Source organism: Podarcis bocagei (assembly GCF_964188305.1).
Source record: "Podarcis bocagei genome assembly, chromosome: 6".
Taxonomy (NCBI): domain Eukaryota; kingdom Metazoa; phylum Chordata; class Lepidosauria; order Squamata; family Lacertidae; genus Podarcis; species Podarcis bocagei.
This window is the reverse complement of record NC_138130.1, coordinates 22,332,077-22,349,768: the sequence shown is the minus strand read 5'-3', so window position 1 is coordinate 22,349,768 and position 17,692 is coordinate 22,332,077. Positions and strand designations below refer to the sequence as shown.

The window sequence follows — 17,692 nt, the reverse complement described above, 5'->3', positions numbered from 1 at the left end:
AGTTCCCTCCCCTGCATCATTGGAGCGTCTTACCTCTCCTCTTGCCTCTGATGGCAGTTCCCTGACACACTGTTTAAAATAAGGTTATCAACAGCTTGGAATCTACTTCCTTATCACAATAAATCTGTCATTATCCAAGTTCTCAGGTGGAAGCAAATGTAAAACCATGTTGGACGGTACTATATAAGGACTCGCCGAATGCCTTTTCTCTTTTAAAAAATGTGTCATGGGTGTGCTACCTGTATTTCCAAAGAACATTTAATGAGGCCCTTAACTAAACCCGCTGTAAACAAAGTTGTCATTCTAACACGCACTGTTCCAGCTCCAATGCTCATAACAAAAGGAAGAAGGGCCATTGGCTTTTGATGTACCGTGTGCATTTAATTGCAGTTATTCAGGGAGTGCTGCTGCTGTTAAGATCTAGATGTGCCTGCTGCTTTGCATGGTGGAATGGACATGTTTAAATCAGAAAACACATTTCTAAATGAATCAACATTTCCAGACTGATGGCATGAGTACTTTTAAAGAACAGAGAATGATCAGTATTTGTCACAGTCCTGATTTTCATTTTTTCTTACGCAGTTATAGAAATGAATCAGAGAGACAGGTGAGTCAGGGAACCCCCACACCAGCTCATCAACTGCCATTTGGTTCCTGGCCTGATTTTCTTTCCACCAATGGTCACCCACCAAGCAGTGAGCCCGCCCACCCCACCCCACCATCCACCACCCCACCATCCATGGTCTCTGCTGGGTCCAAGTGCTACTTGGCTCCCACTCCTCCTAAAATTGTCTCATGCAATTCCAATCTTTGGCCTGTACACTTTCAAGTATAATGCTTGTAAGAAAGGAAAGAAAGACCATTGTACCTTTTGTTTTCAGCTGTGTGTGTGTGTGCACTTCTGTGTCCTACACCTGATATGCAAAACCTGCTCCATGTGGATGACGGGAACCACAGTGGGAACAGACAATGCAAAATTCCCATGATCAACTTTCTATTCTCTGATTGGGTACTCTATGGTGCTAGGAAGGGAGCATGGAACGCTATGGAAGTGACCTTAATTAAGCAGAATTGTGTAATACGCCACATAACCATGTTGGCTCTCCCCATCACCAGCAAAATCACACATATTTACCTGTTCTTCAGAAACTTCAGCCGGAGGTAGCACTTCATGTTCTGTCTGGTGATTATCCTGATAGTTTGCATTCCGTCGATGGCGTAAAGGAGGAAAGAGACGATTCCAGTTGATCATTCCACCCTGTAAACAAACATCCCCAAAATTGCTATTGTTTAAACACAAAACTGACAAAACGACCGTTAGGACTGAAGAGGCAATCAATCTCTGCCACACAAAATGAAGCATTACATGGTTTGAGACCAGGATATTAAAGGACGGCCTCTTTCCATATCAACCTGTCTATACCATGTCATCTTCGTTGGAGGCCCCACTATGCGTCCCACTAGATCAGGGGTCAGCAAACTTTTTCAGCAGGGGTCCAGTACACTGTCCCTCAGACCTGGTGGGTGGGTCGGACTATGGGGGGGGGGGAGGAGAACGAATTCCTATGGCCCACAAATAACCCAGAGATGCCTTTTAAATAAAAGCACACATTCTACTCATGTAAAAACACCAGGAGGCCCCACAAATAACCCAGAGATGCATCTACTCATGTACTCAGGTTTTTTGATGTTTTACATGTGTTTATGGATATTGTCAGGGGACTGCCATTGGAACAGGGGAGGAAGCCAGGGGGCTACAGAGAGCCTCCGGCGCTCCTGAGGAGCAGCGCCTCGTCCGGCGGTAGAGCTCGCCTGGCTGGCCAGGAGGCAGACATGCCGTTTCTGTCGCCCAGCTTACGCAGAGGGATGAAACGTAAGGAGTGAAGGTGGAGATTTGGGGTGTCTAAGTTCTTATGTTGGGGGAGAAACCGGAAGGGGCCACTCCAGGAATCTGCAAGCGACTAAGACGGACATGAACTTTATGTTTTTGCACTGTGTACAGTTTGCATCAATAAAACCTGCAAAAGACATGTTGGAGTCCTGCCTGGTTACTCACGAACAACCACCACTAGCACCTGACAGATATCTTTGTTGATTTTTATTGGTGTATATTGTATTCTGTCTTGCTATATTTTTATGAATGCGTGGATTAGAAATTCATTCATTCATTCATTCATTCATTCATTCATAAATAAGCAAGCAAGCTCAGGTTCAGATGGCAAGCTAAGGCAAAATCATGGCTTTGATTTTGCAGCAGCAAAATGACCAAGGAGGAGCAAAATGGTCACAACCTCCTCTCTGAGAGCCTACGCATTTGCTTGTTCATGCTACACCACGATTTCATTGGGCACTATGTGCAAATAAGGGCACTGTGGTTCTTTTAAGAGCCTATTTACTAGAAATAAATCTGAAGCAACTTCTACCTAGGTGGCACCAGCAATATTCCTTTCCCTTCTTTAGCAAATCTGACCTCATTCAAAGTTGCTATGTCCATATTTTTTTTCCAGATTTGCAAGCAAGCAGGCGTATTCGACCATTTTCTTACCTTAACTCTTCCTGTTATTTTTAGCATCTGCATCACTGAACTGTCACCTGACTTCCACTAGTGGCAAGTTCTGGTCTACATTAGTTAGAAGGTCCTTGAAAAATATTTGATTATTTTGAAGAACTTAAGTTTTAATTATTCCCCATGGTGTGCGTATGTATATCTCAGAGGCAGACTGGGTTTATTCTCCCTTCCTCTCAGATTTGTGACAAGATTCCTTCCTTTCCTGTTTCTATAGGAATGTGGTTTCCTTCCTGCTGAGCCTATCAGTCGTGTTTCTCAGCAAGGTTCCTTCTTAAAAGGAATCTATTTTTGTCTACTTTGATTGTTTTTGTTTTCCTTTGGGTGGTGATTTTTCTTCCCTCTGCTGTCTAATGGCTTATCTGAATTAAAAAGTAACTTAATGTTCCTTTTCAGCCTTTTTAAAAATGGATGGCCTAATCTTAAGACTCGCTTCGCCTTATTTGTAGGCTCACATAATCCTAACTATGGCACATGCCACAGGGGGACAAAACATGGTTGCCATCATGTCAGCATCACCAGGGCCTTAGGTTGGCAGATATGACAAAGTAAAGTTTCAGAGTGCCCACTTTGCACATCACAGAGTTAATTGCTTACCATTAATGGGCTGTTCTGTTCCTTTTTACTAACACGGGGGGGGGGGGACGGGACCCACAATTCCCAGCTGGGTGTTCTGTCCGAGCTAGTGATTGTACAGTGGTACCTCGGGTTAAGTACTTAATTCGTTCCGGAGGTCTGTTCTTAACCTGAAACTGTTCTTAACCTGAAGCACCACTTTAGCTAATGGGGCCTCTTGCTGCTGCCGCGCCGCTGGAACACGATTTCTGTTCTCATCCTGAAGCAAAGTTCTTAACCGGAGGTACTATTTCTGGGTTAGTGGAGTCTGTAACCTGAAGTGTCTGTAACCTGAAGCGTATGTAACCTGAAGTGTATGTAACCCGAGGTACCACTGTAGTTTGTTTCACTCGGAACAAACCACAACAACAACCCAAAGTTTGTTCTTGGCTCACCAATAATAGTGTGCTTAAAGTGAAATACACCCTAATCTCTAGTTCAGCTGTGATTGGCTGAACATGGTAAACGGTTAACTATGGTTTAGTAGGATGTGCAAACACAGCCATTGCCATTTAGTGCTCTCCATCTTTGAAACAGAGATAATAATGACCTAATGCATGGAGCTTTGAGAGGATATGAGATAAATATTACTGAAGTGGCACTAAAATAATTAGGAGTAGTCATGCTAACAGTGTGGTATATTAGCACCAGGTTACTGGAGGGTGTTACGTACATTACAATTTAATGAACGCTCCCTCCCCCCAAAGTAAGTAAGACTTGAACCCCCCCCCCCCGTGTGTGTTCTTGTGTCTGTCTGTCTCTCTCTCTCCACCCCATTCAGATAGCCCGAAAATAACTTGGAAATGAGCAGCACAGAAACCTCTGTTCTCTTAAGTTCAATTAGTGCCTTTCTATTTTCTCTACTGTGAAGAACAGCTGGTTGATTTGGAGCTTTAATAGCCTGCCTCATTTCAAAAATTCCAGCAGCTTTCAGAGATGAGTAAAATTACAAGTCATTAGTAAAGATGAGCAAAATCAGTTCCTATCGCTCTCTGCAGCTGTGCAGAATTAACGAAAGACGAATATCCCTCTTCTTTAGCAGTGAGAAAAAGAGACTACATAAAGGCTGCAATCCTACACACTGCTCTGAGGAAAAGACTCACTGAACACAAGGAGTCTTACTTCTGAGGAAAGATGCATAGGCCTGTGCTGTAAATATACTAATTCTGTTCTTACCTCTGTCACCTTCTTCTTTATAGCTCTATGAAGATTTTTATGAGTTGGTAAGCAGGTGATTTTTTAAAATAGTTTTTTTTAGAGAGAACTGTTAAGAACAGCAGTTGCCTTTCTTTCCAAGGAGATTACTGTCCCCTCATCCTGCGCATTACTGATTTCAGGAACTCTATTAAGCTCACCAGGTTTTTAATTGCATTGGTTAATTTTATGTATTTCTGCATTGTGGGCTTGTGTTTTCCAAGAAAGCAGGGTAGGAATCAAATGAATCAATCATCTCTTGATGAAGGGTGGTATATAAATTTAATAAATAATAATAAGTAATAAAATTAAAAATATAATATAGGACTAACATATATTAACTTCACTTCAACTGTCTAACCTTCTGAGAGGCAAAAAGCCCCCTAGAATAAAATTTGCTTTACAAATATCGTAAAAATGAGGAGGGGGGGAAGAAGGCGGAAATGGCCAATTGAGTTTCTTCAGACAAATAATTCCAAAATGTGTGTGCCCCAGCTAAGATAGTCTATGAACAGACAATCTCAAATTGCAAAAGAAGAGAAGGCAGGTCATGCCATATTACCATTTTTGCAGGTTAAAGGTAAAGGGACCCCTGACCATTAGGTTCAGTCGCGGCTGACTCTGGGGTTGCGGCGCTCATCTCGCTTTAATGGCTAAGGGAGCTGGCGTACAGCTTCCGGGTCATGTGGCCAGCATGACTAAGCCGCTTCTGGCGAACCAGAGCAGTGCATGGAAACAGTTATTTGAGTCTAAAAACAAATAAGGAACAAGTTGAACCCAGAAGTTCTAAACTTGCCTCTGCCTTGAACTCTTTGGAAAGCCTCTATCTCTCAGCCTCTTACAGGGTTGGTGTAAGATTTCCTGAGATAATGTATGTCAAGTGCACGCCCTTTACCCAAAGAACATAGGGCGGATTACGTAAAAGATTTAAAAAAGTATAAGAACTACAGAACCTAAAATCACCGGAAAGACAGCAGTGCACCAATACAGTACATCGGGTAGAGTCAACTAAAACCTCAACCCCACAAAAGCCTGGGCAACAAGGTGTATTTGCTGACCTACTGCTTAAAGGTGGACCATGTTTGTGCAAGACGCATCTCAGTGCAAGATGCCGTTTAAGCAGGATACTATACAAATCCAAACCATTTGTTCTTATTATTTAGACATCAAATGCTCTCCTTCCTGTGCCTGTGAAACATCCTCCAAACTGTGACCTTCATTTACCATCATACGATCGGTTAATATAAAGGAAACAAGAGTAGGAGGAATATTTGAGAAACTGATTTTATCGCTGGCATGCTCAGCTAAGGCACCTCAGGTGACAGAGTTGTCAGCCTGTGGTACTGCTGTTAAACTCAGGCATTAAGAAAAAAACACACTTCCCACATCTCCCTTGCCCTACGATGGCTTAGCAATGACTCTAGAAAGGGGCATGATATCGATGGGAAAGAAGAACAAAAACGGGATAACGGTGCTAAAGAAAAAAGAACAAACTTGTGGCCATTAACTCGTTCTTGTTATTTTTCTACATAAGTTAATAATGGAAGAAAATATTGTTAAAACAAAACAAAACAAAAATTGGTCAAATGACTGTTCCAACCGACAGTAAAGGTAAAGGGACCCCTGACCATTAGGTCCAGTCGCGGACGACTCTGGGGTTGTGGCGCTCATCTCGCTTTATTGGCCGAGGGAGCCGGCGTACAGCTTCCAGGTCTTGTGGCCAGCATGACTAAGCCACTTCTGGCAAACCAGAGCAGCGCACGGAAACCACCGGAGCGGTACCTATTTACCTATTTACGGGGACATTCCCAGGGGAACTGAAGGAAGCAGTGGTGCGTCCACTCTTAAAGAAAACTTCATTAGATCCCTTAGACCTATCCAATTACCGCCCAGTTTCAAATCTTCCATACCTGGGTAAGGTAATTGAGAGAGCGGTTGCTGAACAGCTTGGTAGGTTTCTGGAGGAAACATCGGCATTAGATCCATTTCAGTCCGGTTTCCGTCCTGGTTTTGGGACGGAGACGGCTCTGGTTGCCCTAACAGATGATATTCGTAGACAACTGGATCGAGGCGGGTCAGGACTGCTGATCCTTTTAGATTTGTCAGCAGCCTTTGACATGGTCGATCATGATCTTCTGGACCATCGCCTTGCAGACGTGGGGATACAGGGCATAGCCCGTAACTGGTTGTGCTCTTTTATCTCTGGTCGGGGACAGAGGGTGGCACTAGGGAGGGAAATGTCGTCACGCCACTCCTTGGTGTGTGGCGTGCCGCAGGGCGCAATTCTCTCCCCAATGCTTTTTAACATCTTTATGCGCCCTCTTGCCCAGATTATCCGGAGCTTTGGGCTGGGCTGTCATCAATATGCTGATGACACTCAGCTCTATCTACTGATGGATGGCCACACCAACTCGGCCCCTTACACACTGACCAGATGCTTGGAAGCTGTGGCTGGATGGTTTCGTGGGAGCCGATTGAAACTAAATCCTTCGAAGACAGAGGTCCTATGGCTAGGTCGGGATAGCATGGGGATGAGGGACCAACTCCCTTCTCTTGCGGGGGCCCAATTAGTGCCATTGCCTTCCGTTAAGAGTTTGGGTGTAATCCTTGACGCCTCCCTTTCCATGGAGGCGCAAGTCACAGCAACAGCCAAGGCGACATTTTTCCACCTTCGCCGCACCAAGCAGTTGGTCCCTTACCTTTCCCGCCCCGACCTGGCCACAGTGATCCATGCAACAGTCATCTCCAGGCTTGACTACTGTAACTCGCTCTACGCGGGGCTGCCCTTGAAGCTGTCCCAGAAACTCCAGCGGGTACAGAATGCTGCAGCGAGGCTCCTCACAGGGTCTCTGCCATGGGAGCATATTCATCCAGTGCTTTTCAAGCTGCACTGGCTCCCGGTGGAGTACAGGGTCAGATTTAAGGTGCTGCTTTTGACCTTTAAAGCCCTTCACGGCCTAGGACCCTCGTACCTACGGGACCGCCTCGCCTGGTATGCCCCACGGAGAGCCTCAAGGTCCATAAATAACAACACCCTAGTGGTCCCAGGCCCTAAGGAAGTTAGATTGGCTTCAACCAGAGCCAGGGCCTTTTCAGCACTGGCCCCAACTTGGTGGAACGCTCTGTCTCATGAGACCAGGGCCCTGCAGGATCTGATCTCTTTCCGCAGGGCCTGTAAGACAGAGTTGTTCCGCCTGGCCTTTGGATTGGAGCCAATTTGATTCCCTCCGCCCCCTTTTTCTTTTTTCTTTCCTTCTCCTGCAATGAGGCTCCATTTTAATATTTTAATGTTCCATTATTTTAATGTTGTATTTTATTTTTGTTTTTAAGTTGTAATCACTCATCTTGTTTTTATTATTGCTTGTAAGCCGCTCTGAGCCCGGCCTTGGCTAGGGAGGGCGGGGTATAAATAAAAAATTATTATTATTATTATTATTATTATTATTATTATTATTATTATTATTATTATTATCTACTTGCACTTTGACGTGCTTTCGAACTGCTAGGTTGGTAGGTGCAGGGACCGAGCAACGGGAGCTCACCCCATTGCGGAACCTTCTGATCGGCAAGCCCTAGGCAAGACCACAGCGCCACCTGCGTCCCTCCAACCGACAGTAGGTTGACACAAAAAGATGTTGAGCAAGTTCACACGTCATGATAACTCGCATTTAAAATAAACAATGGTTTGATGCTCCTGCAGCTACACTTGTTCACATGTAATGGGCTTAGCATTACATGTGAACAAGTGCTCACGGTTCATTTCCCTCAAAGAAACCACAAGTCCTAGGTGAAGAAACACCCTCGGTTTCTGCTCATGCTTTGTTTGGAGGGAAACAAAACTCAAGAGCTTGTTCACACGTAATGCTAAGCCCGTGCTGCAGTTTGTTTCCTCCTGGCTGGGGAAAGGTAGGAGGGAGCAAAGTGGGCATGAATGAGCAGCATGTATTATTATTTTCAATATGGTTTAATGTGTCATGTGCACCAGACCATTACACATCGGTTCCTAAGGAAAGGGTGATGGCTCTCTGAAGAAGGCAACAGATATTCATGAACCTTAAGTCTCCAGTCTGTGGAAAGAACTCCTCAAATCTCTTCTTCAGATTAAAACAGGGAAAAACCCTAATAACAGACTTCCAACCAGGAGCTTTGAACAGCTGTCTGCATGTCACTAACCTTTTGTAGAGCCTTCCTATATCATGAAGGCAGCCAGATTTTATTCTTAAGTGTGCTACTCACACTTTCCCAAATTCACCATGAGTAGCATAATGGCCAGTCCCCACATCATAGGCCTGGAATGGGGAAGAGACATTGTGCAACTGGATTTGCTCCTCTATTTGAAAATTTGACAAATGAGGGCAAATATATGCTTTAGCATTAGATAGGAGCATGGATCCCTTAGCGAGCAAAGAAAAAAAATAGGGATATACTCAGACAACAATATTCACTTCAGGCACTGATTCAGTGCTTCAGAAAACAGCCCAATTTGGTTTGGACTGATTGGGTCTGAATCCCAGTTTGAAAAATCCAACACTTCACATTTCCCCATTCACTATTATGAGGAAATAACAAAATGGCTATAACATTCTTCTGTTAGGCAGAATTGGATGAAACCTACAGATATAATAGTAGCTCTTCTTGGGCAAACTGCAGAAATATAAGTCCAGGAAATCAGAGGAAAAGCTCCTGAATTTTTAATTCCAAACATCTACTTTGTCTCTTCATCACCACTTGTTATGCCCTCTTTTCAGTTTTCTAAACAAAGAAGCTCCCAAAACAATCTCTTTATCATTCTGGTTCCCATTTTCTGTGCTTTTTCAAACTCTATGATATACTTTTGAGATTGGATGATACCAAATCCTGCCATGCCATGGATTTATATATTTACAAAGCAACCTGGTAAAGCCAAGATGGAAAGTGTCTGATCACTGTTTTTATTTCAAACCAAACACAAAGCTTGGGAACAGATTGATCATATGACCTTTGTCTAAAAAACAGACAAACACTCTTAAACCAGCTTTTCCAACCTAACTTAAAGCTTATATATCTCACAATAGAAATGCAGACAGATTGTTAACCAATAATGGAAGAATACAGACAATGTTTATAGAGGGAGAAAATAAATCAACCAATTTAAACACCCTGCCAGAGTTTCACAAATATTCCTTCATGTTAAAGGGGTTGTGTGCAGTTGCTATGGCAATCTTACTTTTCATATCCCTGCTTTCATTTAGATCTTGGTTCCTACTGGAAAGAACACTGTTGTTCAAGACAGTCAGTGGGAAGGAGAATGTTGGGAAATTGAGCAAATTAAAGAAGAAGGGGCTTCGGGAAATGTATTTGTAAGGGGAAGTGTGTAGGCGGTTTCAACACCTTGATAACAAGTGTTGCAGAAGACACTGCCCTCAAAAAAGTTTATGCAAACCTATTCATTCTGGCAGCTTCTCTAGGATATAGACTGACCCACTGAAGGCACAAATTTCCCTCCAAGTTTGGGCTAGTCAAGAAGATGTGGGTCTTGCTCATGCCCCCTCTTTGAATGTCATGCCACTTATATCAAGAAATGACAGATAACAGGAGAGGGTTCTCATTCCATATTGGCCTAATATCATGCAATGGGGAAAGAAAAATTAAGCACCATCAATGTGAATTGTGCACAATAAAATGGAAATGAATATCGGAGAGGTCTATTTTATATTACAACTGTGGCATCTGCAGGCCATATTCAATCAAGTTGAACGTATGTTGCTGGTCATGTTTTTGGGTGTACTTATATTTGCATAAGGTATTCAGACTTATTAACTTTTTATCATATGTTTCTTATATGTTTCAACTAGTCTTAATCCTTCTACCTCTTTGAATGAGGGAAAGGGGGGGGGAATCATTAAAGAACTGAGAAAGTCCACTTAGGGGGTCCTCTCCACCACTTCCTGCAGGGTCAAGGGCCACTTGGAGAATGCTTGGTGGGGCCCCTAGCTATTCTCCTCCAACGATGCCCCTTGCTACATCATAGGGTGGATTCATTTCAGAGGGACTACCGGGTGTGGGGTGCACAGTATCAACTAGAGGCCAGCCACTGAGAGGAGCTCTGCTATATAGCCCCCTCCCCAAATGTCCACAAACCTTTGCCCCCTGAAATAATCACCCCTAGTTTCACTACCTCTTTTTGCACCCGGCGTGCCAAATTTCAAATCCAAAGCTTAGAAAAGCAGCCCTTCAGCTCACCCCTAAATATAGATATATCTAAGTACCTATAAGGGACGTGGGTGGCGCTGTGGGTTAAACTACAGAGCCTAGGACTTGCCGATCAGAAGGTTGGCGGTTCGAATCCCCGTGACGGGGTGAGCTCCTGTTGCTCAGTCCCTGCTCCTGCCAACCTAGCAGTTCGAAAGCACGTCAAAGTGCAAGTAGATAAATAGGTACCACTCCGGTGGGAAGGTAAACGGCGTTTCCGTGCGCTGCTCTGGTTCACCAGAAGCAGCTTAGTCATGCTGGCCACATGACCCAGAAGCTGTACGCCGGCTCCCTCGGCCAATAAAGCGAGATGAGCGCCGTAACCCCAGAGTCAGCCACGAGTGGACCTAATGGTCAGGGGTCCCTTTACCTTTTAAGTACCTATAGCCCTGTAATCCCAAGTCCAGCCTCTAGGAGGAAAAGATGCTCTGCCAAGGTCTGGGAGACGCTACCACTGCCACCACCCTCTGCCACATCCCTACAAAAACCACACATTTCTGGGGAGTCTTGGGGCAGGGAAAGGGGACATTGTGAGAGGTACTTCTCAAGTATCCTTGAAGGTTCGTAATGGTTTCAAATGCATAGAAAGCCTTGACTCTTTTGGGGGCTGCTTAGCACCCCTCAATCTAGATAAAACAAATCACGCTCTACAAATAAGCTCAATCCCCCAGGCAATATGATATTTTCTTTACCTGCTGCTGTCTTTGATGCCTCATCTGGGCAAACTGAGACATCAAGATTTGCCTATCCAACAGCTCCATTCTTTGTTGCCTCTGTATGTCCACAGTTGCTCCCATTCCAACGCTTATCTCACTGGATGGCTCCACAGATGAGAAAATTGGTTCAAGAGTCCAAGCAAATATTCTCGCCACACCACTGGGTACACAAAGTACATGGTACACTTTTAGCACGCTGCTGCTGTAGCACATTCCAGAAATCTGAAAGCAAAAATAATCAACAATTCTTAATATGCAGTTTTAAGAATGCCAATTGACCAGCAAAATTTGGATAACATTTATCTGAACAATTAGATTTAATGACACATCATTACCTCATAACTGGATATGAATTTCAAAAGGTTGCTTTTAATGTGAAAGTAAAACTCCAAAGATGACGAATCTTGTCTCACACATGGTTCCAGATTTTACTGAAGCACAAATACATCACAAAGAATATGGTTCTGGCAAGTAATACAAAGAAGAACCAACTCTTTGAATAACTGTCCAACTAAATGTGAGCAGGCAAGATGAGAAATTAGGAGGGAAGTTAGTTATCTATTCCACAGCAGACTCTACTTGGGAACTTCACAAGGAAAATGTTTACAAATGGCACAAATCACCCATTTCTCTATGTAAACACAACAACAGCCCCCACTTGCTCTAGAAAAGGTAATTTTCCTCCATCTAAATCATAACTGTTTAATCATTACAACATAGCAAAGAAAGAAGTTACAGCATCCAACAGGTTAATATTGCTTGTCCAAATTAATAAATTTATGCCTGATTTTTACTACAATTACATTATTTTATTATCTTAAATCAGACGGATGTTTTTAGAAACTAATACATGCCTCAAGAATATTTTTGGGGGATGAAAAGGGTATGGAAGATGGCAGATATAGATGGGGAAATTTCAAGTCAGGGTGACGGTTTATTTACCTGCTGAAACCTCAAGCAGTTCAGAGGCCCCTCTTTGGCAATATCACCATTGCCGATGTGTCATGGGTATTCAGCATAAGTTCTTTTCTGCTTGGAACTGCAACTAAGCTACCCACTTGGCCAGATGAGTGGATATTTGCCTCAAGAAAATTGAAACATTGGTATTGGCAAAAGGGCCAGGATCTTTTGTTAAGCAAGTGCATTAACAGTCCTGCTTTAGGACAGGAAAGTCTGTTTTCTCCTGGAACAAATACTATAAGAGTAGAGATTTTGTCCATGTGTAAGATGCAACCAGCACAAGAGCAGCATGCATTTTTCTTTTCTCAGAAGAGATACGATCTTACACATATAACACATTGTGGGGAGAGGCATAGCTCGTGTCTGAGACAGTGTTCATTTCCTCCTTGGAGTCTAATGTGGCATGGTGAAGATGCACCACATTCACTCCCAACTCTACTTTGGTGAAAAGAGAACATAATCGCAGTGTGTGTGTGTGTGTGTGTGTGTGTGTGTGTGTGTGTGTGTGTTGATGTTGCCTAAGATCCACCAGTTAGCTATCCCTGTAGGAAACTAAGAGAGATATTTAACTGTCACATATGCTGATACTGTGCAACATCAGTACTGATTTATCTATACTGGTGTAAAATGTCTTAAAACCACAAAAGGAGATGGTGAATTATACCTATTTCCATTTGCCCTATCAAGCATTTATGTGTGTTTAGTGGTGTTTGACTTGGTTTTTTTACTTTCTTTGACACTCAGAACTTCCTCTTCTGCTAGTTTATAAGTTATCACCTGAGAAGCTAAACACAGGCAAATTCAAGCTGTTTTTCTTTCTATAAAAAAACTGTTTTTCTTCTGACTTAAAAATAAGATGGACTGCATGAAGATCTTTGTACAGTTCAATTGCTTTCTAAATGAACTCTATTACAGCATTATCCCGGAATCTTAATGCACAAACTAAAAAGGTTGCAAGGATATATATTCACGCAAGAGCCCAACCAATTAATTAGTCAGCAAGCTAAATGAGGTGGAGTCATATTTTGTATTCTCTCCAGGGTTTACTTATGTTTTTAAAGAGTAGCTAAACTGTCCTAGAGCAGAGATCAATATTGTTATGGTGTAAGCAGAGGACCCTTCGCATTGTGCATAAAATCTGGCACATGATTTTAACAAGCCTCTTCTTTTTCCTTTGGATTAGCATTGTCAAATGTCCTCATTTGAAATACACATCGCTGTCTAGTGGTCTGCACCCTCCCATCGCAACACTAAACCACAAAGAAAAAAGGAAGTGGCTGTGGCTTTGTTTTCACTTCCGATAAATCAAACAGACATTCTGTGCTGACATGCTATAGGACAGAGATGTCCTTTTGCACTCCTTTTGCTTAAATGGAAGATTTAACAATTCAGCTAGAATCATCCACATTCCACTGAGCATGAAAAAGGGAAGAAGTAATGAATGACAGCCAAAGCCCGTTGCTAGGCATGTGAAACAAGACTGTCCCATCATTTTGTTCAGCCTTCTTCCCTTGGCCTTCTGTGAGCAAACGTCAGGAAGCCAAGGGACAATTTCATTACTCTAAGTTTCCAGCACATTCATCATGACTCACAAACCCTTTCCAGTTTAGGATAGTACTTAAGCAACACCATATTGGCCCCAACAAAAGTTCTGCAGTACAGCTGATTTGAAAACAAGTGCTGTTTTGAAATACTGGCTACCGATGTGAAATCAAAGGCCGGCATATGGCTCAAGGGGCAGGTGGACTCCAGATGTTTTGGGACTACAACTCCCATCATCCCTAGCTAACAGGACCAGCGGTCAGGGATGATGGGAATTGTAGTCCCAACACATCTGGAGGGCTGAGGTTGCCTCTGCCTCCTCCAGAACAAAACCTCCTCACACTTTACATTTTAACATGACTCCCTACCTAACTCCCAATCTCAGTTCCAACCAACACCTCCCACTCGACTTAACTCACTCTCTCCCTCCAAAGCCTTTCCTTTTAAACTCTTCCTCCTGGAACCACAGCCAATCAGAGGCTGCCGTTCTTTAACCATTTGCTGGCAGGAGATAAAAGTAAAAAGCCCTATGCCTGGGCTAAGGGTACAGGTCCTCTTATGAATCTGTAGCTGAACAGGAAACAGAGAGCAGGAATAAATCAGCAGTAGTCACAATGGAAACATGTAAAAAGGATTTGTATTGGGACTGGCCCGTTTAACTTGCTTATAAAACGTTGTTGAGTTACGCTGGGGTGAGCAGTGTGGTTTGCTGATGACCTCAAATGATTCAAGGTGAAAAGAAAAAGGCGACTGCCGAGATTCCCAAAATGATTTCTCCGAACTTGGGGAGCAGGCAACAAAATGACAAACACAGTTCAAAGTGAGAGTACAACGAAATACAGTGAGGCAAAATCTCCTAACTTCGTATGTACACTAATGGAGTTTGAGCTGATGGTGACGAACAAGGAAACCGACCTTGGTTGTCCTGGGTGGGGAGCCAATCAAATCAAATCACAGCAGCTGCGAAAAATGTGAATCCCACCCTAGCATTAGCAAAGCGACTAAAAATGAAACTCCCAATACCACAATGCCTTTATACCAGGAGTGGCAAACCTCTGGCCTAAGGGCCAGATGTATCCTGCAGCCCTGCCCAACATCTGGCTTGTAGTCTCTTCCCCTTGCCCCCTCCCCACAACTAAATTAAGCTTTTAAAAAAGCTTCCATTGCTGCCAATGGCAGGATTATTAAAAGTCTCACTGCAGCTGGGGTGGATCTTTCAGGGGTGTCACAGGTAGGGAGGGGGGCTTAACCCTCCACCCGGTGCACCATCAGTTTGTCAGTCATATTTTTATTGTTTGCAGTACAATATCACTCACTCTCCACTCCTCAAAACCCCCGGACAATTCAAGAGCAAGTTAAATATAAATGTTCAGAAAAGCCAAGTTCTCAGAACTTCAAAATGTCAAGTTCCCCAAATCATTTAGGTTAAAAAGTCCCATGGCAGTTGACACTGTTTAAGATTTTAGAAGTAGTTCATAACTATCTTGATGCAGCTAGTGCATATAAAGAGAGCCTTGTCTATGTCACCCAGCGGCTATTTAATTCCCAAAGCATTTGACCTCCTAAATTATTATGAAATGGACAGATCAATCTATCCATAGTTGATTACAGGAAGAGTAATGAAGAATGTATTACACAGTATCTTCAGTCTGGCCTGATCTGCCTACAGAAAGGTGGTTCCGTCAGATATTTTGTGGGCATAGTTTGAAATATAAGCTGAGTAAATGCATGCCCTAACAAGGGGTGGGGGAGTTACCGATAATTTCTGCAGATAAACAGTTCATTTATGGCCAGATTTAATTTTAATATTCCAAACTGAAGGCTAAGAATCTTTCATATAGTCAAAGCTCATTTTGGAAACTTCAGCAAAAATTACATCACAGATCTTATGGTCAGAAATGTCCAAAGATAACATTTGAAATGGAATAACTTGACAACAAATGATCACAACGCCTACAAAACACAGTTCTCCTAAATCTTGCTAAATTAGCAAGATTTTTTAATGGAGAATAAGGATATCAATGGCTACTAGTTATGATTGCTATAGTCTAGCTCCAGGACCAGAAACAGTATGTCTCTGAATACCAGTCACTCTAGCACAACATTAGAAGGCAATTGCCAGATCAAGGGTTTCCCCCACAGTCACCAGTTTGACCACTGTAGGAAACAGAATGGTGAACTAGAAAGGCTTTGGCATGATCTGGCAGCATTTCTGAAATCTAGATCTCAATGTTGGACAAAAGACTAATCTTTCCACTACCTAGTAATCTTTGCACAGAACACAGCACAATCAAAAATGCAATCCGACTTTCTTTTTTTAAACTTTTTATTTTAGAATACATTACATACACACATGCAACAAAATAATGAGGAAATGGAAATATAAAGGGAGTGGGGTAAAAGACATCATTCAGTTTAACGTGCAATAAATAATGAATTAAAGTTCACAATACAACATGTCCTTCCTATCTCAGAAGCTGCATGTGTCACATTTTTCAAGCCCAGAACAGGTAAAAAAACCAAAACAAAAAACCAAACTATGTTGTAGATAGTTCTCGTGGCTTAAAAAAAGAGGGAAACTTTTACTCTATGACAGTTAATAGCTGTAGTCACTAACAGAGGCTGCCAAGGGTAGCTTGAAAAAGGAGTGCAGAATGGCAAATAGATTCATTTTTTTCTATATTCTATGGTTTTGTCAAAGGAGTGCCATGTGCATAACAATGTCAACATTAACATTGACATGGTATTCATTCATTCATTCATTCATTCACTCAATTTGCATCCCACCTCCCCCCCCCCCTGAGGTGGGAGAAAAGCCCAGAGCATCAGACACAGTAATGATAAAACATTAAAAACACAACAGGTAAAAACCGTTTAAATATTATAAAAAAAGGGTTACAGTGTACTGCCTTAGTAAAATGCCTTAGTAAAAGGAATGTTTTTAAATTTCTCTTGAAAGTTAATCATGAGGGAGACAGATGCACCTTACTAGGGAGGATATTCCACAAATGAGGAGCCACCACTGAAAAGGTCCTTCACAGCTCATCGGCAACCAGGCAGCCAGCTTATTTGAAGGCAGCTTTCCAGTTTTTGTAAATATAATGAGTTGGATCCAAAGGTCCCTCAATCAAAAGAAGGGAACCTTTGTATCCGATACGACATATTTTTGGCATTGGTAATAAACACTGAAAGGAAACACAGCTGGACTGCAACTTAAAACTTGCCAAGTCTGCACCAAATAAAAGTTTCATAAACATTTGAAAATAAATTAAAATTCTCCAGTGAAGTTACCCACTCTCTAACACAGTGTTTCCCAACCACTGTTCCGCGGCACACTAGTGTGCCGCGAGATGTTGCCTGGTGTGCCGCGAGATGTTGCCTGGAGGGAGGCGGGCGAGTCGGGCGGCGAGAGGCGGGGCGGCGGCGGCGAGGAGAGGCCGCCCAGCGCGGGGCTCTCACCGTCTGCCTGCCTGGCTGCCTGCGAGCTCGGCGGGCAGCGCCTCCGTCCGCAGCGCCCGCCCCTGCCAAAGCTCACCCAGCCAAGCCGCGCTCTCCTTCCTGCCTCGCTTTGCTGCCTCCTCCCCCCCCACCCCCAAAGCTTGGAGGTTCCCCGGCAAGGGGGAGGGAAAAAATTTGAAACTTACACTTTCGTGCGTCCCTCCCGGCGTGACGCTGCGCGCTGACGTCACGGGGCTGTAATGGTGGTGTGCCTCGAGATTTTTTTCATCAAACAAGTGTGCCTTTGCCCAAAAAAGGTTGGGAAACACTGCTCTAACAAAAGTAAGACTGCACACTGAGGCCAAAGGTCCTTTAGCAACGACAGATCTCCCAAGATAGCTCAGTCAGAAGGGTATGAGACACTACAATC

At 43.2% G+C, this 17,692-nt stretch overlaps 1 protein-coding gene across 1 annotated transcript in view; it reads right to left on the bottom strand.

The window, feature by feature from the left end:
* The window catches only part of UBAC2 (UBA domain containing 2), a 79,535-nt gene that overhangs the window by 3,164 nt on the left and 58,679 nt on the right, over window positions 1-17,692 (bottom strand). The window contains exons 7-8 of the mRNA XM_081198598.1: window positions 11,299-11,544; window positions 1,136-1,258 (exon numbers count right to left, since the gene is read on the bottom strand). Of these exons, the coding sequence (XP_081054724.1) occupies window positions 1,136-1,258; window positions 11,299-11,544 (369 nt within the window). The remainder of the gene's footprint in view (window positions 1-1,135; window positions 1,259-11,298; window positions 11,545-17,692) is intronic.